This window comes from Gavialis gangeticus, unplaced genomic scaffold, assembly GCF_001723915.1.
Source record: "Gavialis gangeticus isolate Ggan-Ray unplaced genomic scaffold, GavGan_comp1, whole genome shotgun sequence".
NCBI classification, from domain to species: Eukaryota; Metazoa; Chordata; order Crocodylia; family Gavialidae; genus Gavialis; species Gavialis gangeticus.
Genome location: NW_017729013.1, coordinates 6,641,425 through 6,666,323, shown reverse-complemented (window position 1 = coordinate 6,666,323; position 24,899 = coordinate 6,641,425). Strand labels below are relative to the sequence as shown.

Below are 24,899 nucleotides of genomic sequence, written 5' to 3'. Positions count from 1 at the left end.
CCCCCCCCCCCCCACTGCTTTGTGCCCATGCTGTTAACCCTCACTCCCAAGCCACAGCCTCCCCAGTGCCCCTCACCCCAAGTCATAGCCCCTGTCCGCCCCCTACTTGCTTCCTCCTGGCAGCATCACTCCACCCCCCTCCCGCACCAGGTGGTCTGTGGGAAAGGTTGGGTGGGTGGGACGGGGGTGTGTGTGGCATAAGTGATATCATCAGCCATGTATCAGGGGGTGGGGGGGGCACATGCCCCCCAGATTTCTGTGCCAACAGCAGGGTGCTGGGCATGGGGCTGCAGCCTGGCCTCTATGGCCCAGCAGGTAGGACCCGGGGTGGGAAGGTGGAGTGGGACGCAGAGACTTGGTGCTGCCACCGCTGCCAGGAGCCCCACACCAGCTGTGCCACCATCACTGCCAGGGTGAGGCAGTGCCTGTCTGCCACTGCAGTGGGATGAAACAACTCCACATTGCTGCCCCCACTGCTGCTGGGCAGGCAGGGGGAACCTCACCTTGGTGGCTATCGCAGTGCGGGTGGTGTAGGGCTCCCAGCAGAGGTGGCGGCAACACCAAGTCTCCCCACCCAGGTCTGCCTTCCCATGCCGGATCCTGCTTGCTGGGCTGTGGAAGTGGCTCATGCCTGGTATTGGTCCAGCCAGGCTGCAGCCCTGTGCCTCACGCTCTACTGTTGGCACACAAATCTGGGGGGACATATGCCCCTAACATGTTGCCAATGGACATGCCTAGACCATGTCTGAAGGGTCCCCAAGCCCCCTCATGTCCCCATCCCACAGACTTACCTGTATCCAACTGCCAGGGTTGCTTCTACCACCCTGCGGGGCTGTACATGCTAGCCGCACATGTGTGTGTGCACACATGCATGTGGCACCCCCTGCCTCCAGTTGCCCTCCCTTGCTCCCCTCAGCCCCAAGCAGCTTGTTGCAGGCTGAGACTCTGCCAACCTGCAAGGGGAAATCCAGGCTTTTATCCTTTAAAGAGGAAAATCTGTGTTTTTCTGCAAGAAATGGAAAACTCGGATCCCTGCTGATCACTACAGTACTTTAACCATGGATGAGAGGCCCATTCAGAAGATGATTGGCTGGTTTTAGGAAGTTTGACTTAAGTTTAATTTATTTTTAACTCAAAGACGTTGTTCTTTACTGTACGCATTATGCTCGCTACACTTGGAACATATTCTGTGATTGCTTAGTCCTGATCCTGCCTTCATGCTCAGAAGAGCCAGGGTCCATAGGATTACTCACGTATGGATAGTGATACCAGCTCCCTAGTCCTTACTCCAGATAAACTCTTACTGGGCACATCTGCGCAAGACATTTACTGTGTGGTAGACTAATAACCTGCATAATAAATGCCCCCATTCGGCCGGAGTAAACTAATTTACTCCACAGCAGGATAGTACATGTAAATTCTCTGCAGCAGTGCATGCGTAGACACTGCCCTGGCTGGCTCCACAGTGGAGCACCCAGCCAGTCCCTCTGCAGCACATTGAGCCAGCGGGAGCAGCCCTGTCCTAGCAGGCTGATCCCCTGGGGCCCTCATCAGCCGGGACTGCTCAAATCCAGCTCAGCGTGCTGCTCATGAATAAACTCTGAAGCTTACTGCTCCAGAGTTTATTGCTCCCAGGCACATCTTCAAACAGCACACCTGGGAGCAATAAATTCTGGAGCAGTAAGCTCCGGGGTTTATTCATGCGCGGTAATAATATGTGTAGATGCGCCCACTGAGGACTCAAGGGAGTTGCAGTAAGAGTCCATTGATCGCCCCAAGCGATCCCATTGACGCTAGGGGACAGAATACTGCACTTCTGCTCAGATTCTGTGCTGAGCCCTGTCACTGACCATTCGTATAATCGTGGACAGGGACTTTCCTCTTTCTGTGCCTTTGACGGTCTAGCTGTAAAATGGGCATAAAGATACTGCCCTGCTTGCATTTTGAGATCTAAGGATGCAAAGCGTCATGTAAGAGCTAGGTATGAAATGCAGTGCCGGCTTCAGAAAAACTCACTCACTCATAGTTACCGTGATAACCATAGAACCTGCCAGCCCCATTTCAGCAAATAAATGCATACCGTGTCATTAATCTTTTAAAAAAATTGTGGAGTGGCCCTGTATTAGTTTCAGTCTCCTGGGGGATTTTTCAGTGGTTAAGAGCTAGGAATTTGGGGAGGGGAGAAGGTAGGAAGAGGACAAGAAGAAATCATTTAAGGACAGGGAAGTGCAAACTACTTTTCACAGTCTGCTATTTGGCATTGCAAGGACAGCGTTCATTTTGGTAATGGAGAAAATAATACCTATTTTATGGGACCTTGTAAATAGGCTGACCATATGGAAATCCCAGAAATCTGGGACATCATCCCAGAAATCCAGGACACTGCTCCCCCACCCCATGTACTCAGGGGCAGGGCTGCCTGCGAGGTGCTCTGCACTGCTCCGACTCCTGACCAGACTGTGCCTTGCACCCATGCATTTCCAGGATGCCCATTATAATTCCCAACAGCCAGCCAGAACCAGCCTTTGAAATTCGAGACTGTCCCAGCTAAAATGGCACATACGGTCACCCTACCTGTAAAGTGCCTTGGGATAGCGGAAGATGAAAAGAAAGCCACATATGAAGTCCTATTGGGAAAAGATACTAAGGTCACTCATACCTGAAGTTGAAGCCTGGTGAAACATTTGTTTCACTATCATAAAGTCCATGAAACTCATAAATGGGTTTACAGTAAGTCACAGGCCAGTCGAGGTCACAGTCCCAATCTATGGTGATGCCGACAGCTCCACCCTATAATCAAAGTTGCAAAATATCAGCGCTCTCATCGTGCAGACACTTGTTTTCAGGCCATTATTCTGCCTTTTAGTTTAGCTCTTTTGTTTGCAAAAAGCAGCTCTTTCTATCCCCACACACTCACTTTTTGAGGAGGCTGTCAAAGGTCCAAACTATGATGAGACAAATCCTGTCAATTTATTCTTCTTTCTTTACGCTCAGTGATGTAGGACTTCCACTCTGTACCCATCATGCAGACTAACCCATCGTGACATCCTAAGACTCATTTCCTATGGCCGTGCCGGGGAAGACATTCATAGGACTTTCTCTTTCTCCCACACTATCTCATATCGTCTCATTTGGTACGATATGAAGAGTCAAAGAAATCCCGATGGCAGCATGTTGGGGCTTGGTAAGGCTGGCTACAGTGACCAGTGCTGCACGCCTACAATGCTTTGCATTGCTCCCTTTCATTCATTCAATAACCCGTGTCCAAGTGCACAGCTATGAGAAGCTATAAACCTGGCTACTAATGCCAAAGACTGCAGGGTGCTTGTCAAAGCCCAAATTGATTGCTTCAAATCACGTCAGATCCTAAACAGGGAAGTCTGATCTATTTAACTGAACTGCTATACTCCTCAGTCCATCAGTCAAAGCACAAAAAAAGCAGAAACAAGGGAAGTCTAGTGTGCAGCCCCTACTTCTACACGTGCGGCAGTTCGCATGGATTGATTCAGGGTCGTTTACTCGCCCTTTCAGGCAATTCAGCAAATCAACATCTAGTACCCTACTTTTGTGGGTTGTTACATCAAGAGCGATTGGGAGGTCAGGCTTGGACTGCAAGAAATAAATCTAACTCTTGTGGCTGGGAAGGAGAGAGGACGAGTAAGGGCACGCTGGTTTCCCGAGGTCATTTTTCACATAACCAGTAGAGCAACACTGACAGGGTATCCTCAAAACACTTCACACCTCCTTCTTCTTCTCTGTGGGACAGTACTAACATGTAGGCAGGTGACTTGTGCATATGCCCAGGTGGAGGTAGAGAGGTTGTCACGAACAAAGAGCAATAAAGGAAGCAGCCCTAGCTGAAGCCATAATAAACTCCTTGATAGTCAGGTCAAACAAGATGAGATAGGTGGAGACTGGCCACTCTATTTATTTAAAACCTTTTTAACGTAACTTCCCACAATGTGCATTATCAGCAACCCGGCAAATAAACACAATCAGTAACCTGATATGAAATAACCTTTTCTGACCTGTATTTGCAGATTATATCACATTTCCCTGCAGCTTAAACCTGTTGCTAATATGGTACTGCAGGACAACCCTGTTGGTTTTGTTTTTCTGAAGGCTCAGTTCTGTGGCAGATAAAATATACGAAGCATCAGAAATATGGGTTCAGACATTAAAATAACAAGGAAATGAGAATTGGCTGATGAGGGTCTTACACAGGGTGTATATAATAGATCTATGGGACTTCGCCAGCTTGTTGTCTAAGGATCTTCCTTGTGCATCGTGATGGGACAATAACTACGGGGAAATGTTAGGGCAACCTGTGGATATCTGAAGGGATCACACAGTCACAAATGGAGAAGGAATTATTTAAGGTAGGTCAAAGGAGGATTAAGAGCAGAACAAGAGAGGAAAAGGATATGCTGCATCCCAGATCAAGAGAAACTTCTTCAAAATGAACTGGATTCACCTGTAGAATATTTTCCTGCCAAACTATGATATTTAAAACTCAGCTGGATCAGAGGCTAAAATACAGCATACTCTGATTCCCAGAGTTAGCTAACTGGGGCTTAATAGGTTTTCTTTTTCTTTTTAAACACCTTTTAGCAGCTATAGCTATGGTTGCATTTAATGTTACTTATTACACTTAATTGTGCGATGCAAAAAGTGCAGCTGTGGCTGCGCTATGCAAATACCAACTGACATAGAAGGGAAAGTCTGCATACAATCAAATCTTGTAAAGAACACAACATTGTGGAGTTTTCCTGGTTTGACCTTTGGGCTGGGGGTTTTAAAAACCCAAATCCATAGGATTTAGGCCTCCAAATTCCTCAGTTGGTTTTAGAAATCACAAAGGAATTGTCTCGGGGAGAAGTGCTGCCAGTCTTACAATGGCAGATTCACTACCATGGAGGATGTCAATATTTAGTCACTTCAGCAATTGCAGAAATCCTCTGTATAGATTCATAACACTTTGAGCACAACTTCATGCAAATCTGTTGAACAGCAGGCTGTAAAGATCTGGACGGCTCAAAGGTGACAGTTTGATTAATCTCGGGTATCCCCCTACCTGCCCACTACAGCAGCAAAATGTCAGATGGGATCTACATACCTTGTGGGCCAATGTCGTGAAATTTTGACCCGATTCTTTTACTATGTATCCCAGCTCAAACAGGGGACATAATGGATGGTCGACTTTGTGATAGATGCAGTTTTTCATATACTTATTGTCAACAGCTTCAACAAGGTTGCGTCTGTGAATTCAAAAAACAAAGAACTTGGCTAGTCTTAAAATCTCACGTGCTAGCTTCTTATTAGCTACTGGAGAGATGATAAGGATTCCCGAGAAGCTTCGGTTCCACTTAGCATTTAGGCATGTTTAAAATACTTGCCTCTCATCCCCTGCTATCATGAGTGTACTCATCACTCCTCCCCCACCCTCAGATTTTCTACCATTTTGCACCCAACGGGGCAAGTGCTTCTGGATCTCTGACAATCTCAAAAGTCCTTGCTGCCAGACTTGCAGCTTCTTAGGCAGCTCTTGCAGGATCCTGGGGTGGAAACTATTCAGTCCTCTTTGAGCTCTGAACAGCCTGAGCATTTTACAGTTTGTTTTGTGGTGTTTTCTGTTTCCATAGCCTCATTCCCCTTAGCTATGCTGCTTCTAACACCGTGTTCAACATCATTGTCCTGACTGAAAAACTGAGGCAAAGTTCTTGTTCTGGTGTTTTACCTGCTCCCACTCTAGTAATGCGTTTGCATTTTTTTTTTTTTTCCAGATAATATTAAAAAAGCAAGAGACAGAAAAAGAAGTACATGAACTCTGCTCTCACTGTTGCACTGCATGACTTGCTTCTCTGGTTTTAAGACCAAACTATGGCTTAGACTCAAGTTTTTGCTGGAAAGGCAGCAGGTTTTAAATAGCTGAAGTGCTCCTTATGAGCATGTGCTCTAAATTTAGGGTCTGGTTTTGTAAACAAGCTAATAACTTTACTCCTGTGTAGCCTCATTGCTCAGAGGCCCTTGGGTTGAGTCCCCATTTTGGTTACTGCACGGTTTGAGAACCAGCCCTGATTCCTGCTAATGGTTTGACCTCAGCAGCCCATAACAAACCCAGCACTGGACTCAGTGGGTGCGTCTACACATGCAAATAATTCGGAAGCAGTTTACTAGAGTAAACTACTCAGGAGTAAACTCTCCTGGGCATGTGTCTACAAGTACAGGGATGCGGGAGGAGATTTGCTGCTCCTAGCAGCAGACTGTTCCCACTCCCTGCAGCCCTGCAACGGGCCCCTGCAGCAAGTAGGGGGAACTCTAGGCTCCCCCTGGGTACTAGTCCAGCTGTCTCCTGGCTGGGGTTGGGACACTGTCCCCCTGCCCCAGCAGCAGGGAGCTCCCAGCCCCCACAACATAATCATGGGGCCTGGGGTGGGGGGGATCCTTGTCTCCTAGCACCAGCTCTCCACAGTTGTGAGGCCAGCACTAGAAGTTCTTTCTCTCCCAGTGCCAGCTCCGTGCATACCTGGCACTGGGAGAAACAAATCTCCCAGTGCCGGCCCCACGACCGCAGAGCTGGCGCTGGAAGATAAGGATCTCCCAGCCTGGGCCCCACAATCACGGAGCGGGGGCTGAGAGCTGCTTGCTGCTGGGGCAGGGGTCCATTGTCCCTGCCCAGGCTCCAGTGGTGGAGCCTGGCCTGGCAGCAGGCAGCTCCCAGAAGCAGGGAGCAATCTCCTGCCCCCTGCTGCCTGGGAGCATATTTGCTTCTGGTCAGGCATTTACATGTGCGCTAGTGCACCGTAAGTAATCTCAAGTAAATTTACTCATGATTAGAGCCAATTGCCGTGCAGGAAGCATCTGCATGTATAGACATGGATGCTCACTGGACAGTAATTAGCTCTACTGGACAATAAAGTGTGTTGTGGTGAAGCGCTTGCTGATAAGTAATTATTTTCCACATGAAAAGAAGCCTTTCCAGAATAACAGCAATACATTTTGTGACCTGTCACACAACTAAAACATTTACTCACCTGGAGACTTTAAACCTGGGGAAAGTAATGCTGTTCTTAATAAACAAGGTGAACTTTTCAGCTGCTATGAGCAGTGCAGGGCTGGAAAATACAAGCAGTAACAAATGTTCATTGCTCAGTTAGCCAACCTCTAAGTAATTACCATAAAGAGAGGAAGATTAGGTAGAAAGAAATATGGGATAGCATCCAAATTAGAACAGTCAAGGCCCAATGAAGTATTTGATCTTGTTCTGGCCTTCTCTAAGCAAAAAGGACAAATTCCACAGCATCCTAGGTAAAAGCTAAGAAGCACCAAAAGGAGGAGAAGCATCTGCCGTGCAGAAAAATGCACAATGGCCTTCCCTCAAAGCCTAATGAAAAAGTCTCCCTTCACTATTCAACATGCCGACATTTCATTGGAGTAAATAATGCCATACAACCCAAGAGGCAATAACGTAAAAGCCAAATTTCCTCTAATTATTCTAGCCATAAATACCACTGGCCGGTACAGAGGACAATGGACTTGATGCATGCTAGGTGGTTTTTGGATGCACACAACTGTACAGCACTTTCTGGCCCAGATTCCTTTATTCCTGGGCAAACCTCTACATCAACAAGCTCAGGGCCCATGGTTGTGGGGGCTCCTACAGATGCAGCAGATTAAGATTTACTGGGGCTCTGGACAAACGGAAAATTGGAGGTCCCTGCCAGGCAAGGGCACGTTTCCTCTGTGTCTGCCAGGGGGCTGTGGCTGGGTCTGCCCAGTCTCCTTGGCACATCTGGGGCGAGCCAGGGGTGGGGACGGGACAGGACAGGACTGGACCCTTGCCAGGCGTGGCAGGACAGGGCTGTCCCATCCCATCCTGTCCCAGTGGCACTGGTGCCAGTGGCTGCCCGCAGATGATGGAGAGCGGGAGTAGGAGTGTGGCTGCCCATGGGGCATCCTGCAAAAAGACAGTCCCCGGAAGCTGCCACCACCCACATGGAGCTCTGTGCCTGCCCAGGCCCTGGTGTCCCTGATCGGCAGGGAGCCCCGAGCCTGGGCCCTGCAGTCCCATGCATTAACTTGCTCCTATGCAGATCCTCCTCCTCCTCTGTGATGAGATCCCTTCCAGCCGCAGAAAGGAGAGGATGCTCTCCAGCCCATATCCAGGACTCCAAGAAGCCTCACTGTTCAGGACTGGGGGAAAGAGGGCCCAGCTGAAACTCTGGGCAACAGTATATCCCAAAGCCCATCAGCATCTGAGTGAGGCTGCACAGCTACCCACTACTGGTCACAGGCCGCATGAAGGAGAAACAAGTGCCCAACAGTTGACCCACAGGGTGCTGTAGCCTTGAGTTCTCTTGGAGTGGGAGCGCTGCAGGATGGGCAGAGACTCAGCAACTCTGAATTGCCAAGATGCGTGAATCCGAAAAGGAAGACTGCGAGCTACCACTGGAAGACGAGGACCTGAGACAATCTGAGGCATCTGGTGTCATCCACAAAACGCTACAGAGAATTTCCTACTCAGAGATAGATGGACAGAGAGACGGATAGACAGACAGAATGGTTGGGCGGGGGGGGCGGGAAGCAACTCCTTCTGCAAAAGGGGACCTGCCTCTATCACCCTCCACCAAGGATTTATTTGCTCCCCTGCAAAGCTGTAGTTAGATGAGTTAGGGCCAAGCTTTTTGGCAAGTGTGCCCCAAATTTGTTTTGTGCCCTCTCCGAGTGCCACTCTGATCCCTTTCCCTTATTTGATCTACTGCTTTCTGTTTCCTGCCTTGTGCTTCCGGCCTGGTATGATGCTCTGTTTTCTGCTCCCTGCCCTGTCCCCTGGGATACCTCTGCTGCCTGTCCCCTCCCCGTCCGCTGAGTGCCATGGCACAGAGGTTGCTTGTGCCACTTGTGGCACCCATGCTGCAGGTTGGCCACCCTAAGCTAGATCACCATGCAGCAGGGTCAAAATGTGGTCTGTTCAGAGTCAGAGAAAACGTCAAAGTTTAGCCAGAAACAGCAGTCATTAGTGACCGGTCTTATGCCTGGGCAAAGCCTAACTTTATACCAGTAGCGGCAGTACCCCTTTCATGCAAGCTGGGAAATGGGAATGATGTGTGAAATAGTTCCTTACTCAGGAATATGATCGTCTACTTCTAAAGGGCACCAGCCAAATATCTCACAGGTCTTGACAGTACTGTTGAAATCTATGCACTTCCCAGTCATGATACCTGAAGGAAAGAGGTGAGAGTTCATACTCACCATTATAGCAGAGGAATGTCCATCAAATAGATGTGCTCGTCATCAAGCTCACATCTGAGGCCCTTAGACATGGCTTAAGGGATTTGGGTTCAAGTTGCAGCCTTGTCAAAGGCTCCTGTGACGGAGACTCTCAAGCACAGATCATTTGATCAATTAGTGGCTTGGTTCCCAGTTTATACAAAGGGCATAATCATCCATGTCTATTAGATTTTGGGGGCATGACCTGGGCTGAGGCCCATAATCTTACCTTGTCCCTTACGTTTGTACTCCCCTTTGGGACAGTCACTGTCAGAATGGCAACGTCCCGCATGTGGCAGCTGTTTTGAGAAAGAAAGCAGATATATCTCAGTGGTTCAGATGGGGAGCAATACCTCCCTGCACACTCAACTCCCTGGGAAAGCTCTCCTCAAGCTGCCCAGCAGGGAACTCCAGTTGTCTTTAGACTGGGGGCTTGTCTACACGGGGACACTCAGGGAACTTGATCTTCAGTAAGTAAAAGCATGAACTCAAAGTGGATTAGTTAAACCACTGTGAAATAGCCTTAATTCTGCTCATCTTAATTCAGCTTGGAAGGAAAGGAAGCAAAACTGAATGAAGGCCACTTCAATCCTGAGTAAGCTATTAGTCTGTCCACACAGGGGTCTAACACAATTTAACTAATCAACTTCAAATTTTCATTACAAAAAATTTTCCTGACTGCACGTGCAGACAAGCACTGCCATACTCTGACAACGTGGTTTATCAAGATGCATTCGCATCTCTCCAGCTAGCTTAGCTTAACTGAGAACAGCCATACCTTGAAATAACCCTTGATCGCCACTGATGACTGCACCAACAACTGACACGCTGAGCTAACTTGAGTGCTCCTCCTTCACCTTGGAGAAAGCCGTCAGCTCAAGGTGAAACCACCCAGACAGGCGAGCATTGGAGGACGGAGAGGAGGGACAGTTTCCTGGATTTTGCCACCAACTTGGCGTAAACGTAAAATTAAAGGAAACGAGTCATGGGTGGGATGGGAGCAAATACGAAGTGGTCTTATTTACCTCGGGGCACGTGTCTTGTTTCTGTCCAGGTGTGATAATGAAGTTAGTCATCACCACAAAAGAACTGTCCCCCTACAAAGAAGAAGATGGTAAGATCAAAGGTGAAGACATTTTCAAGGATTTCTTCCTGTTACTGGGCAGAGGGTTGGGCACCAACCTCCCATTTGAAGTGTAGGCCAGAAGGTGCCTAGGCTAGACACGTGCTGGCAGGCACAGTGCGAGAGAGATGCCTTCCTCCTCTCTTCAGGCTGGTCTTTACCCCTCCTACCAATCCCCCTAGGTGAAGGCTTTGATGCGGTTGCTAGTAAGAGGAAAGCAGTCTCTCTCATGGACAGGAGAGCTGCTGCCATGGGGAGCAGCACCAGGAAGAGAGAGCAACAGGGCGACTCTACGCCTCTGTTTGGCCAGGCCAGTCCTGGCTGGTCGGCCAAAAGCCCCAGAGCAGAGTCGAGCGAGGAGGAGGAGCAGTGTGGCGCGCCAAGCAAGTGAGCAAGCAGGCGCCACTACCACTGTGTGGGAGCAAGGAGTGTAGCGACCTTGGAGGTGGCATCTTAGTGCGGCCGTATGTCTGCCCACGTTGCTCCTGCATAGCCGCAGTGGCGCCTGCCCACCTGCCATCCACCAACCCGCCGGACTCCGGCCCAGGACTTCTCACCAGCTAACCGGGAATCCAGCCACGTCACCCCGGACAGAAACCAAGCGTCACCTAACCAGATACGGAGGCCGAGGCCTCCAGTAACTAGCTGCAATGTTCTGGGATACCGCCCTTTTGGGCTGGCATGGGGACCTTTGCCGCTCTATGGCCACACCAGCTGTTTGGATAGCTTGTCTTGGAGCGCAGCAAAGGGATTCCCAGCTCCCAGAAGTAGTCTTTGAAGTGCCCTGTTAGCGTAAGGCGGAAGTTTGGGCTTGATCACAAAACACCTCTGAACAGCAGGAGGGAGAGAGTTAAACAGAAGTAGAGAAGATGGGGAAGGGGAGGGACATGGAGTGGGGGAAGAAAGATCTTTCCTAACATTTATTCAGTGCGTCGAAACGCTTGTGGTTCAATGGCCCCCTTAGGCTTCAGCACAAAGTGAACTGCAACTCTCATCGTGAGCAAGCAGTAACTGAGAAGTTTATTTTTCATCAGTGCCAAGCACTTCCATTTCCTATGGGCTTGAAGAGGAAGTTCCTGAAGCTCAGCGCCGTCAAAAGTCAGGCCCTCAGGGGAACACAGAAGTATCGTTCTTCTAGACACTGAAGACAAGCTGCTTTAAGGAGAGGCTGTAGAGTTAGGGAGCCATTTGTTAGCTCCCTCCCCTCTGCAAAGTGCTGACAAAGTAGAATAAAAACCCTCCCTCTTCCTTACCTGAGGTGGAAAAACATAGTCGGCCACATCCCAGATGTGTGGGCCCATCCCACTTACATTAGTGAGAGCTAAACCTTTGAGCTTCACTGACACTGAGCTGACGACGCCATCCTGGGACTGATAACCCTTCTCGTACAGGAAAACCCACCTAGGCAAACAAAGTAATACATATGAGTCACTGTGTATCACATCCCTTAGACCCATAGTTGAGCATCTGCCATATGGATGGTGCAGACGTAAGAACGGGCTCCATTTGAATGAGAAAAAGTGGAGCTACTGCGGGAAGAATATATCACGGTGCAACGCTAAAAACAACAACGTGTTTGGAGATCTGGGTTTGGCCTCAGCTCTGCTGTGTATTCAGGCAAGTCCGGCTTGTCAAAAGCTTTGGGTCTCCTGTTCTCGAAACGCAACACCCAGCTTTCCGAGGAGCTAACCATTCGTAGCTCCAGGTCAGCAGGCCCAGCACCCCTGAAACGCAGGCCCAGGCTTCCAAAGTTGACCGCTCAAGAGCTGAGGTGCTGAAACTCAAAGTAAATGTGAACCTTTATGTCCACAGGAGTCAATTCCCCCCCCCTACGTAGAACGAGGATAATACGTACCTACCTCAAAGGGGTCTTGTGGGGCTTAATCCAGCCACGGTGGTAAATCATTTTGATATTCTTGAGAAAAGGAGCGATAGGTAGACAGCGAAAGGACTATTACCAAGCTGCTCCCTAAACCGATCTTGCAAGATGAGTTCCCTTGATTCCAATGGGAGGCTTGTAAGAGGGGCCAAGGAGATCATCATCTCACCCCAAAAGTCTTATGGTCTCCCCTCTTTCATGGAAAGGTCTCAAAATGTTTCACCAGAGCAACTTATGAGGCCTGTTCGAACCCTCACAAAGGGTGAAAACATCACTCCCCCCACCTTTCGTCGACAATAAATTCAAGACTGAAAAATCAAAATCAACCAGCGTCCGAGTGAGGAACAGAAGCCCAAGTCCTGCAAGTCTCAGACTCTTTTCTAACCGCATGTCGACTCTACCCCACCTTAGATTAATAAGTCATTGTCTCTGGAGTTCCTCAAACGTTTCATCCTTCCTTCAGTTCCTTCAAATGAAAAAAAGCTGGCTCTCTAGGTTTCGGGGGTATAGGAGGTTGTAGCTGTGTTGGTCTAAGGACATAGGCAGCAAGACTCTTTGGGTAAAACGTACATTTGAACTCACTGGCTTCATTGTATATGTACAGGCCTCTGGCTGCTTTATTACTCCATCCAGGAAGAGCACAGACCAACTGCAGACGCTTCCTCAGCCTGAGAAAGGGCGTTTGTGCCCAAAAGCTTGCTAAGAAGAATTTTTCCAACTGTTTGATTTAGTCTAATAAAAGATGTCGGATTTACCCAAAGAACCTCGCTTTGCTCTCCAAGTGAAACTCAGCAGGGTTCGCAGAGATGAGCCACAGCAGGCTACTTACTTCACCTCTGGCTAGCAGGGAGAGGAGGCGGGGCAGGGGAGGAATGAATTGGGTTTCCTGGCTGCTCAACTAAGCTTGACCTCAAGGCCAAGGATATGAATCGACTGAATTTATATCAGAGTAACACTTACTGGTTGAAACACCTTCTCACCCCAGGGTGTAGGTTACGGCTTGTCTAAATCAGATTAATGATTAGCCAACCTCTGGTCCTGACTGACAGCTGGCGAGTTGGTTGGCGGTAACATCTGGCAACAGTCTGTGCTGCGGCTTGGTGCTCACATGCAGGCACAGATTACTTTGTGGGTGGTTCACCGCATTCATATGGCGGCTAATACTCTCAACATGGGCAGATTTTGATGCAAATCAGCCCACCACGTGAATAAACTGCTTTTTAATTAACTGTGACTCAGGGAGACTATAAACAAGGCCAAGCGACCATTTTGGGTCGAAATCCAAGCGACCGTGTGGAATGGTCCACATAGGAGGCTGCCAGACTAAAAAAAGGAGAGCTCTGCTTTTCATCCCTTCCAGAACGTGGGCATCGAGCCCGCTGGCCCTGGCACGCAAGATGAGCTCCGCTGGTGGAGCTCAGCATACAGGCAGAGGTGGCAGATGTATCGATTGTGAGCTTTGGCAGTGCCTTTCACTACCCAGATGTGGAAAGCTGCATGGGACACGCCGATTGACGTGCAGTGTTAATAACGTGTGAAGTTCATGCCTGACTTCTCCTGCTGAGAGAAGAAGTGCACGAGAGCTCAGGCGACAGAGTACAGAAAGCCTCTCGGTTGCAGACCAAATTCAACCCTCTCTGCAAAACCCACGCCCTCTCTGTATGGTGCCCTGTCTCTCTCTACTGGTGGCTAGCCCATGTAGAGAGGCTAACGAGTAGGCTTTGACTAATACAGCTAGGTCTTGTGGTCCAGGTAGTAGGGGCTCGTAGTTTCCAACCCAGAAATCCTAGTGGCTGGGACAGCTTGTAGCAATTCTTTCGTTTTTCATAACCCTACTAGGAGATAGCGTGCTCCCTGTTGAATTTTATAAAATGCATTTGAAGAGAGAAGTGATGTTCCTGATACCCAGAGAAGCCTGTTCATTTCCAAAGCATCCACAGCTTACCACAGCAAGCAAGGCTGAAATACTTTGCCCATCGTTAACGGGACGGGGCTAATCCCACAGTGGCAACAGTTCTACAGCTATCCCTGCCAGATTTGTGGGAACACGCAATAAAGCAACAGCAGCTTTAGTAACCATGGGCACGTGCAGACGAAATGGGGGCCCTAAATTGAAGTGGTGGGTTTTAAAAAACGCCGCTTCAATTTAGGGCTGATTAAACCCCGGTGTCGGGCGCACACCCTGCTGACTTACCTGCTTCTCTGGCCGTGGGGAGTGGAGGGCGAGCTGCTGGCAGGCAGAGCAGTCCCTGGGCTGCAGCGGGGGCAGGTGCTTCTCTCCGCAGCAGTGGCGGCCCCCTCCCCAGGCAGCACCCGCCCGCAGGCACCAGGCTCAGGCGGTCCTGGGGGGCAATGCAGCTGCGGAGGGAAGCACCGGGCCCCTGCACAGCTCAGGCAGGCAGGCTCGGGGAAGGGGGAAGATCAGGTTCGCCACTTTTCTTAGGTGGAGCCTGCTTTCCCAGGCTGATGTCAGGCTGCCTGCAGAGCCACGGAGTTGCACCGAGCCCGGTGCTTTGCTCCATGGCTGTAGGGGCGGCAAGCTAAAACTCCTTAGAGGCGCCCCAAGTCATTGAAGGCGCATTACGCCACCAAATTTCCTACAACGGCTGGAATTAATGTGCAATACGCCGCCGAGGCATGCAAACACCAACACCATTAAAGTGGTACAAAAGCCTTTAGCCCGCTTTGAAGCATCGTGCACACACAGCTCGCGGTTAGTCTATGCACGGCCCCTGCGCGCCAATGTCTACCACAACAACTTTAGGGGTGTTAGGTGGCAACAACTGCATGAGGTGTGCTGTGCAGTTATCTTCGGGCTGTCACTACTCAGCTCTGCTTTGGGAGAGGGAGCGACGCACTTCACTAGGCATCTCATGTCACCTCTAAGCAGAAGGTAGGCAGCAAAAATGTCTTGATGATACAAAAATACCCGGCTCAGGTCTTCCAATGTTGCAAGCATTGCTGGGGTAGGATTCTGCACATAGGATCCAGCACCCCAGATCTTGTTGTCCATTTAACTTCTGTGGTGGCAGGACCTCAGGAGGGACTTTTAAAAAGTGCTCAGGGAGCTCGTGCTTTGAGCAACGAGCCTTCCTGGCCAAAGCACCAGCTGAGACGCCAGAGTGAATTGCTGTACAATGTTTGTGCCGGGTTTCTCCGGGCTGTGGAGCTAGTGTGCATCACCCTCATGCCTGGGGCCTGCTGGGGATGGGGAGCTGGAAGGGGAGAAAGGCCATGTGTGTGTAAACGCAGGACTGCACTGTAGTTTCTGGCTGATGGAGGCTGGAACTGGAAACTGTCTCTTCCTTTAGTACTTTCCTAGGTACTGCAGAGAACCGAGCAGCAGGAGTTGCTGTTAACCCTCTTGCAGGTGTTGTTAACCCCAGTTGCTAGGTTAACCGTGCGTGCTGGGGTTAATAGGTCCCACTCCACGACAACCACTAAAAAGTCAAAGAGTGGGTCTGCTGCCTCCTCAGCTGCTGCCAAACGGGCGACCGACTGCAGCTCAGGGTAAGAGGCTGCAGGGCAGGTGGATGCGGATGTTGGCCAGAGAGGAGGAGGGCTGCTCTGAGGGCATGTGTCTGTGGAGGACTGGCAGGGAACAGCCTAACGAACGGGCATCCCGGTGTCTGTAGGAATGAATGGAAAGGCGGCAAGTAGAAAGCCCTAAGAGCTGTGGCTCAAGGGAGAAGGGGGCAGGAGCCTTCAGCTCTCTTCCTAGAGGCTCACCCTTGCTCAGAGGTGGAGGGGCTGAGGTGTAGGCCCCGCAATGCTGACCTTTGTCAATAAACCCAAACCTCAGACAGCAAAACTACCTTTAAATAAATACTCCGAGCTTTGCCTAAGGATCTGGAGGGAGCTGAGAGATGGGTGTCCATTGCCCATACTGTGCCATGAGGGGCAAAACCCAGGCAAACCAAGTGATCCCCAGTCTCTGCATTCCCATCCAACAGCTTAACCACAAGCCCCTTCTTCCTCTCCGAGTTCAGAGCCAGAGCTCGGCTTTGCGGCTGAGGCCGCAGCCATTCACTGATTATCTGCTGGGAGGAACGGGTGGAGGCCAGCAACAGCAAGGGCTGTTGCCTGGACTGCCGTATCTCTCTCAGTTGCTCAACGGTGCATACGAATGAGCTCAACCCTGGCTAACGTCGCCCGTGTGGCTAGGTAACCAAGCCAGATCTGGTGCACTGAAGCTCCATAGTGGCCAACAGGCTGCACGTACAACTCCTCTGCGTCGCGGAAAAAGCAGGTAGGGGACACCAAGGGACAAGTACTCCTCCCCAGCGGACCCGGAAGTGCTCCTGGTCCACTTCCAGATCTGCTGCTGAGCGCGCTGGGGAGCCCCCCGTGCTTCTGTGGGATGCTTCACGCGCCCCAGCATTGCAGCGCCCACGAGCCACCTGCTTCCTAGAAGGATGTAGAAAAAACATTTAAAGCTGTGTCTATGTCCAGATCTCCGAAGCTTTCCGAATCGATTCAGAGGCGTCCGATTTGATTCGGAGAGATTAAAGGGTCTTCTGATTCAGTTCAGATTCGGAGATTCGGCCACCGAGTTGGGCCAAATCTCCACCAAATTGAATCAGGGACCGAAGCTTCGCACAACCCTACTAGTTAAACGTGCCGCTGATCTGAGTAGCAACAGCCCTAAGAAACGTGCACATCACCTCGTGCAGTTGTTGTTAACCCCAGCTGTCAGCTTAACCTCCCAGTGGCAAACGAGGGACATTGCTTTCTCTTTGGGCCTTTGCCCATCTAGATTTGAGAGCTTTGGGAGAAAAGGATTGCCTTACTATATGCATGTAAATGAGGCCCCTTAGCTGGGAGAGCCTATAATATGAATTACAACTTCCCCTAGCTTGGAGATGCTCAGAATGAAGATTAGGGCCTTGTGGATAAACATCCAAGTTTTTGGGATCTAGCCAGCACGGTAGAACTGCCTTACATGCATTCTGTATACAGCACGTGCCCTGGCATTAGCAAGTCCAAGACAAATACCGTATCATTGTCCCACACTGCGCACGCTAACTGCCAATCCTCCTGAACCCAGCCTGGGAAACAGAAACCCCAGTGCTTCTCTCAGCAGCACAAGAAGGAAAATACTAGCAGAAGAGCCATTAGTCGTCCCGTAGCTGGAGCAGTTTCTGCATGTAAACTTGTCAACCACTGAAAAACCAAGGAAACCCACAGGCCCCACACAGAGATGAGAGCCTGGCACTGTGTTCAGAGATAACCTTTCATCTCAGGATGTGTACAGATGACAATCATGTACTGAGGAAGGGGAAGCTAGAAACATGTAAACCAGCCTCCGTGTTTTGGCAGGTGGCCAGGCCCCACTTCCCTATCTATAATGTACTAGCCAACTGGATACAACCATGACCCTTTAGCGATTGGCCCGCGGAGACAATGCAAGCCTCAAAGCTAATGCAGAGCCTCCCTTGGCCCAGCAAAGGGCATCTCATCTTTTGAAAATGAAGCCAGGGCCAGAGAGTTCAGTCCTCTGTCTTTGCCACGTGTTAAGGGGCCCGTCACAGCTACGCACGAGCACAGCTGGCTTCACTACAATACTGCTTCTTCACAGAAGCAAGCCGGATGTCCAGCACATTCAGCAATTTCCCAACAAGCTTTACTTCAAAAGCACTAAACTGCTTTACCCACTTAACGAAAAGAAGTTTGCCAGGCAAACTTGCTTTCAAAGAAAGTAAAACCATCCAGCTCCCTCAGGCTTGTTCACAAAGGAGAAACGTGCTTGCGACCTGAAACTGGTAGGGAAAAGATTATGGCTAGGAACAGACCTTGCATATGTCCTGGGACTAGTTGTGCCCGTGGTTGTCCCAGAACATAAAAAGCCCAGGATTGGTGCACATACAGGGGCGCATACGGTGGGGTTTACTGAACAGCTGAATACACTGCCACTTTTCTGCCGTTGATCCACTTCTGCAATCCTGGGACAATTGCTCAGATGTACTGTGCAATGTCTTGGGACAAACCGTTAACACTTCTTGCCCTCTGAACCTTTTCAGGGTTTGTCCCAGGACCACATACATGGATACCTGAACAACCACACTTTATTCCAAGACGATGCAACATCTTTTTGTAGCCTAGGGGAAATAAAAATAATCATGGATCCGTCAGAGAACTAGGACCACTACAGTCTTAAAGCATTTTGGCCACGAGAGAGCACCAGAAGTGCCGTCTGGCAGAGACGGCCCATGAAGTCCTCCAGCAAGTCTCACACGGAAGAAAGCGTGCTGGAGTTAAAGAGAGAAAGCATCAAACCAAATCCAACCAACAGGATTTTAAGCTACCTTCTATCCACCAGCAGGCCACCTTTTCGCAAATGTACTCAGCTCGGCCTAGCTTGTGCCCTTATTCTGTTTCTGTTGCGTGTATTCAAGACGACAAAACCAAGCCAGACCCTAACTCTGGGATCTGGTTTTCAGGGAGCTCTGGCAGGGGCTTTGCTCTCTCATGTGGGGCCCATGTTAATTCCCCTAACCTCACCTTTCTGGTTCACATTCATACTTGACCTCTGCGGAGACTTAAGGGGCGCATCCGGATGAGCCCGGCCATGTGGTATGGGGCACTGCAAACACATCTGCAGCACCACATAGCACACAGTCCGGTGCTCTCTGCGCTGCGAGGGCGCGCTGCCCATGTGTGCGCTGCTCCAATTTCTTTTCTGCGGGTTTTTTTGACCCCTGGAAAAACTGGAGCAGCGCACGCTTGGGGCAGCGGGTGCTGCAGAAGAGCGGAGCCAGGCTGCCCAGAGCCGGGCCGCAGCTGCCCGCCAGGCTCTGCCCAGCAGGATCGCCACAGCTGCAGCCCCAGGAAGCCCACAGGACCCCAGGTAAGGCTGCTGGGGCCAGCACGGTGCTGGCCCCAGCCTCCCTTACTGCACCCGGGGTAACTTGCTGGCGCCAAAGTGTGCACGGCATGGGTGTTTCCTTAGGATAAGTTGCGGCGGCACAAGGTGCACCGCTGCTACTTATCCCTGGGGAATGAAACGTCCATGCTCGCCCGGATGCGCCCAAGCAGTCCAGTCCAGCAGCTGAAGATGAGGCTGGTCAGAAAAAAGGGAGGGTTAGGGAAGACGATAAACCCTCAGCTCTCAGCCAGTCCTAGACACAGGTTTCACAAGCCAGGGCCTGTGCTCTCCTCAGGGGCCAGGGGGGCAGATACTGTTCACCCCACCACCCTCCTGCCCCGCATTGCAACAACCCTGGAGTCTTTGGGGCCCTCACTTAAGGAAACATCTCACAAAAAGTTTTTTAAAGGAATTAAGGCCCTTCTCTAGCACTGCCACCCCCTCTTGTGTTTGGAGAGGAGTGAGGAGGGACTGAAACTCATCCCCACTGGTGCCAAGAGATGTAAGTAGTGACCAGAGCCGGAGGTCTGCTACTCTCCTTCCGTCGCAGTTGCCCTCCCTTGGGGCTCCACGTTCCTCTGGCAGCTCGACGGGAGCCCCAGCGGCCAGGCAGCCGGTAGGCCAACACGGCCTGGCTGCACAGACTGGGCTGCACCACTCACCCCATGCCAGAGACAGATGACAGAGGAGCAAGCGAGGCGCTGGTGTGGGGCTGGTGGGCATTTCGGAGTCTGTAGTGACTTATGGTGGCTCCGAGCCGCACCCGTGCTCTTTGCTGAGATGTTTGGGTGGACAACCAGGCTCGCTCGCCTTATATCTGGAAGCCAAAGGATGCGTTGAACCCATCATCCAGAGGCTCTTGAAAACCACAGGACAAAGTAACAGGGCTTAGCAGCTGCCCAAGGTGGCTGGGTCAGGAGCAGTCACTGAGGCTGCCTATATACTAGCAGCGTGCTGCAGTTACAGCGTGTTGGAGCAGACTTGATTAATCGAGCCTGCTGGAGCGCTGCAATTACTGCAGTGCAGCAGTCCTGTGTGTCAGCGTTCCCGCGCTTAAAAATGGCAGCAGGAGTGCTTTATCGAAAGCTGGGTCAACAAGCTTTATCTAAAGTGCCACCGTGGCCATTTTTAAGCGTGGGGACGCTGATACATGAGACGCTTTAACTAGAGCAGCTCTCGGACCCACTCCAATTAAAGCACGCCCCTCCCACACCCAGAGCACACGTACAAAAGCCCTGAAAAACCAATACGTGCCAATCGGGCTAGCCCCTTTTGCTGAGAGACTCTAAACCCCCAGTTTCCATCAGGAGCTTTAGGTTTGTTTGCTTTATTTACTCCCTTTTGAAGCAGCTCCTGAAGAGCCACTGCCTGCCTTCAGGGCTGGTCTCACATACCAGTAAAACAACACCGACTTTGGAAACCATGCTGTCCTGGGGGAACCACATGCCATGGCTCTTCAGTAACCTGCGGGCTGGGCCTATCTCCATTCTGGGAAACAGGGAATAAATTGACAACCTCCTCACTATAGTTCACATGCCACAAATCGCAAACCTGTCCCTCGCTGCTTTTTTCCTTCGAAAAAAATGGAAACAGTCACAGCAGCAGGCACTGAGGATTTTCTAAAAAGCCTTTCCTCCAGGCAGCTGAGCAAAATCAACAGGCTGTGCGCAGTGGATGTGGGTTATACAGCACAGACATGCAGGCCCCTCTGGGCAGTACACAGCAACCCTTTACCAGGCCAGTGGTAACATTTAACAGTTAACAGCTCAGCTAGCTTAACTGCTCGGCTAACAGTTCAGAACAGAAAATGAAGCCTGTCTGGAGCTGAAAGCGTGGGGAGGCACAAGGAAGTGCATTACAGTTTCCCATGGAGCTTGAAAACCAGCAACGCGCTGCTGCCCCAGATCTCTCGGGGCGCCAGGCTGGCAGGGCTGCAGATTTACTTCTTCCCCCCAAAGTGGCAGACAAACAGGTGAGCCAATCACAACCTGGTGCCACGAGCACCGAGCTCAATGGCTTGCCAGCCCTGGGTTGAGCCGGAAAAAACCTTACCCAATGATGTATCCGAGGACCACGAGCTGGATGAGCCGGAAGGTGAGCCCCACCTTCTTGTTCCGGACCAGCACCATCCTGGGGGTGTCATATTCAAACAGGAAAGAAGACACTTTCTCCATGAATTTGTGCCCCATGGCTGACGCGGCAGGTCCCGGTCTCAAGCGTGCACAAGTCTGACTCCAAAGCAAATACAGGCTCCGTTGCTTCTGCTTGTCGAGGGCGGAGCTCCCGGGTCAGGTCTCGTTTGCTCAGTACCTAGCTGTGCTGTCCTCTGCACATCTGGAGAGGCTGTAGGAGGCTGGGAGCTTTCTCTTCCTATAAGCTAATGCTGGGTACTCAGTGTCTCCTTAGATGGTCTGGGGGTGGGGACTTGGGTGCATAAGGGAAATAACCAGCCCAGACCACCCCGCTGCACAGCAATGGCAAGGCAGTGCATGGGCAGTCAGGGCGGCAGAGCTCAGAGAGACATAAGAATAAATTATCCTGATGCCTGGTAGCGGAGCAGAGCTTCTGACAGGACAGGGCTTGCCACGTACAGCTGCTCAGAAAGTGAAAATCATCTGCAGGTAACAACCCGCAGCATGAGGTGGAAGTTGGGAAATCCTGGTGGTAGACTGTGGTGGGTTACTTCAAGCTAACGGGTCCTTCGTTCCCTTCCTGCGCTGCCTGCTGCCCCACACAGCCATATCCTTGGAAATAATGCCTTTGGGGTTTGTTTTTCCTGTGCTTATAGCTTCCCTTCATGCGAACAGGAAATCACGCTGTTCAGTAGCATCCTCCCGAGACCATCGCTTTGTTCCCTACCACGCTCCACGCATGGTGTTAGCGCTGACCAGGGAGCTCAGGGCAGGGGGTCAGGAGCGCAAAGCAATGACCCACGCCTAGGAGTTTGGATCCGAGCGCTTTAGTAGTGCTTAGCTCCTGGGGCTTGATATGGCCCTTCTAGGGACAGAGGCACAAAGTCTAGACTGTGCACATCCCCGGGGTTTGACTCAGCTGTGACTAAGCTGTGCTCAGATATGATGCTCAGCTTTGAGCTGATTTTCAGTAAATGCAGCATTACAACATTCCTGTCCCAACTGACCAGCCCTTACAGGAAGATCCTAAAAGAAAAGACTACGTCTTGGAGCAGGAAACGTGCTTTAGAAACATTAACCAAATCCCACAATTCATTTGGGACACAAGTAGCTTCTTCCGCTACTAATGGGGAAATGGATGCTGAAAGGCTTTGGGATTTGCCCAAAAGGAGGGAACCCACCAGAGTGAGATCAAGAACATAGGAGCTTCCAATTCCCAGGCCTGTGAGCAGAGGGCTAGCCCCAGCTTCATTTATTAACTGCCACTTGCAGTGTCACTAGCTTATGGAGACGTGCACAGTCTCATTTCTAACCCTGCCTCCCCAGTGTGTACAGCGTGGTCCCCTGACCACAGAGAAAACTTTGATACATATCACAGCTTTATCACTCCAGCCTGGCATGAAAGAGGTGGTTGTGAAAGCAGTAGCAGAACAAAAAGGCGGGGGGTGCTAATGGGCAAGCCAGGGCACCAGCCCCAGGTGCCAACCCAGGAGGAGGGGATCGGGAGGCTTTCCAAAACAGCATCATTTGTTCCATCAGCCCAGCAGCTGTCATGCATTGTGGCCACGATGCTGCCCCATGTGCCCCGTTCCACCTCCATGTGACAGAGGCCAGGATAGTTCATGCAGCATTAGCTAATAAGGAAAGTAAACTTCACTAGTTCCCAGGAGTCACTATTTTGGGTGCAACACACCTGGGTGTGCAGCACTGTTCATCTTTAGAGTCACTCGTTCTCAAAAGTGCAGAGGCAAAAGCCGGCCCAAACTTGTGAAACTGAGAGCTGCCCTTGATGCCCGTACACGGCTCATGGAATCAGCCCACGTAACCGAGACCCAGAAAAACTGCTTGGCTTTGGAGTAAACCTGAACTGGGTTTCAAGCCAGTAACTACACTGAAACAAAGGCAAAGGGTTTAGGCTATTGCTTTAGGCTTCACTGCGAGTGTTTGGAATGATCCTGATAGCAATCCTCATGCTCAAGGCACGAGCCAGGGCCTGAAAGTTTTCCTTATACTGGGATAATCCTAACAGAGGTAGCTGCACAGCTCTGGCTTCATCCTCCTTGCTCCAGTTGCACGGTGAAATGGACTGGGAGTCTGCCCAAATGGGCATTCAGGTCTCAGTGCTTGCATGGCACCAACCTGGTACAGCCAGCTCTATGGAAGAGTCCTCAGCACTGCGTGGGTCCCAGGGTTGTCCCCAAACAAGCTGCTCTTTGCTTTGGCGATCCTTAAATAGTGGAACGGGATTTGGAGAGGGGAGAAACAAGCACGAGCCTCTCTGGGGTTGCTCTACTTTGTGCAAGGGGCTGAAATAGCCTGCAGTTCAAGGTGGGAGACAGGGCACATGCTAGAAAGCCCTTTTACCTATGCTGAGCACAGCTCAGATGTTCCCGAGGATCTGGCCCACGATACCTAGCACTTGCAGTAGCTGTTCATCGCGATCTGTAGAACGAGTGTTTTCTGTGTGCCTCTATATTATGAACGGGCACCATGCAGCACGCAGGTGGCACAGGACGAAAGAGCCCTCTCTCCCCGTTTCACATGTAACGTACCGCAGGAGGAGGAAGGTATTGTGGACTTGTTCTCTGGCAGTCTGGGGAAAGCATGCAGGACTTTACTGCCTAAGAATGATTATGAGTATCAGCTGGATCTGGGTTGGAAAGGTCATCTCGAAACAGAGGGCTGCCCTTTCTCAAAGCGACCCATGGCCACAACTCAGATCATCTCTGAGCTTTCGGCACCTGCACTACTGCAGATATCTCAGCGCAGGAAGATCCAGAAGGTTTACGTGGCATATTTTAAAATGGGTTTCAGGAAGACACCCTTAAAAGCGAGATTCTACACCAGCAAGTAACCGTGGGTGCGCGTGCATGGGCAGCAGGGAGATCCACACTATGAAGGTAGAGGACGATTGCTTCCGAAATCAGACGCTTGGTTTACAGGGAGAGATTATCTTTTCCTAATTGCTAGGCCTGAAAGTCGAGCCAGACTCCTGATGCACACAGCACCCCCAAGCTTTAAATCCAGGAATTATTTCCAGATTCTGTAGGGTGGCACAAGAACCAGAAGCCACAGCACACCCTCTGATAGCTATTTAGGATCTGCAAGGCTAACATGTGCAAAACACCCTTTACTTACTTAAATGTGCACCATAGTACCCTCCTTGTTACATAGAGACAGCAACCAGAGCTGGCCTGCAATTTCAGGAAATAGGTTTTTTTCCCCCATTGGAACATATACATCCACCCGAAGCAAAACTTGGGGGAATCTACCAGCTTCGTTCAACCTTTCAGTGGGAAAGTTTTCTCTAAATGTTCAGGGCTTTTCCAGAATGCAATTTTGTTTCAAGACAAGAATGATCTCCTCATAAAAGAGCCTTGTGGTAAGAGCACTCACCTAGGAGATGACCCACCCTGGCTCACATCTCCAGATCAGGCAGGTGAAAGACTTCAACCTGTGTCTTCTGCATCACAGGTAAGTGTCCCAGACACTGAGCCCATTGGGGTGGCTCTGACCCTCTCTAGGGCTTTTTATTTTGCAAAGTTCCTGGCTTTGGCTCCATGTAGATTGGGAACATTTTGAACACAGAGAAAAGTTTTGCAGGACAGGAAAAAGACAAAAAAAAAAAAA

At 50.5% G+C, this 24,899-nt stretch overlaps 1 protein-coding gene across 1 annotated transcript in view; it reads right to left on the bottom strand.

The window, feature by feature from the left end:
- The window catches only part of P2RX1 (purinergic receptor P2X 1), a 30,608-nt gene extending 9,115 nt beyond the window's left edge, over positions 1–21,493 (bottom strand). Inside the window, exons 1-8 of the mRNA XM_019511429.1 lie at positions 21,190–21,493; positions 11,647–11,794; positions 10,296–10,367; positions 9,500–9,569; positions 9,125–9,221; positions 7,035–7,115; positions 5,117–5,258; positions 2,660–2,790 (exon numbers count right to left, since the gene is read on the bottom strand). Of these exons, the coding sequence (XP_019366974.1) occupies positions 2,660–2,790; positions 5,117–5,258; positions 7,035–7,115; positions 9,125–9,221; positions 9,500–9,569; positions 10,296–10,367; positions 11,647–11,794; positions 21,190–21,326 (878 nt within the window). The 5' untranslated portion in view covers positions 21,327–21,493. The remainder of the gene's footprint in view (positions 1–2,659; positions 2,791–5,116; positions 5,259–7,034; positions 7,116–9,124; positions 9,222–9,499; positions 9,570–10,295; positions 10,368–11,646; positions 11,795–21,189) is intronic.
- Between the last annotated feature and the right edge of the window lie 3,406 nt (positions 21,494–24,899).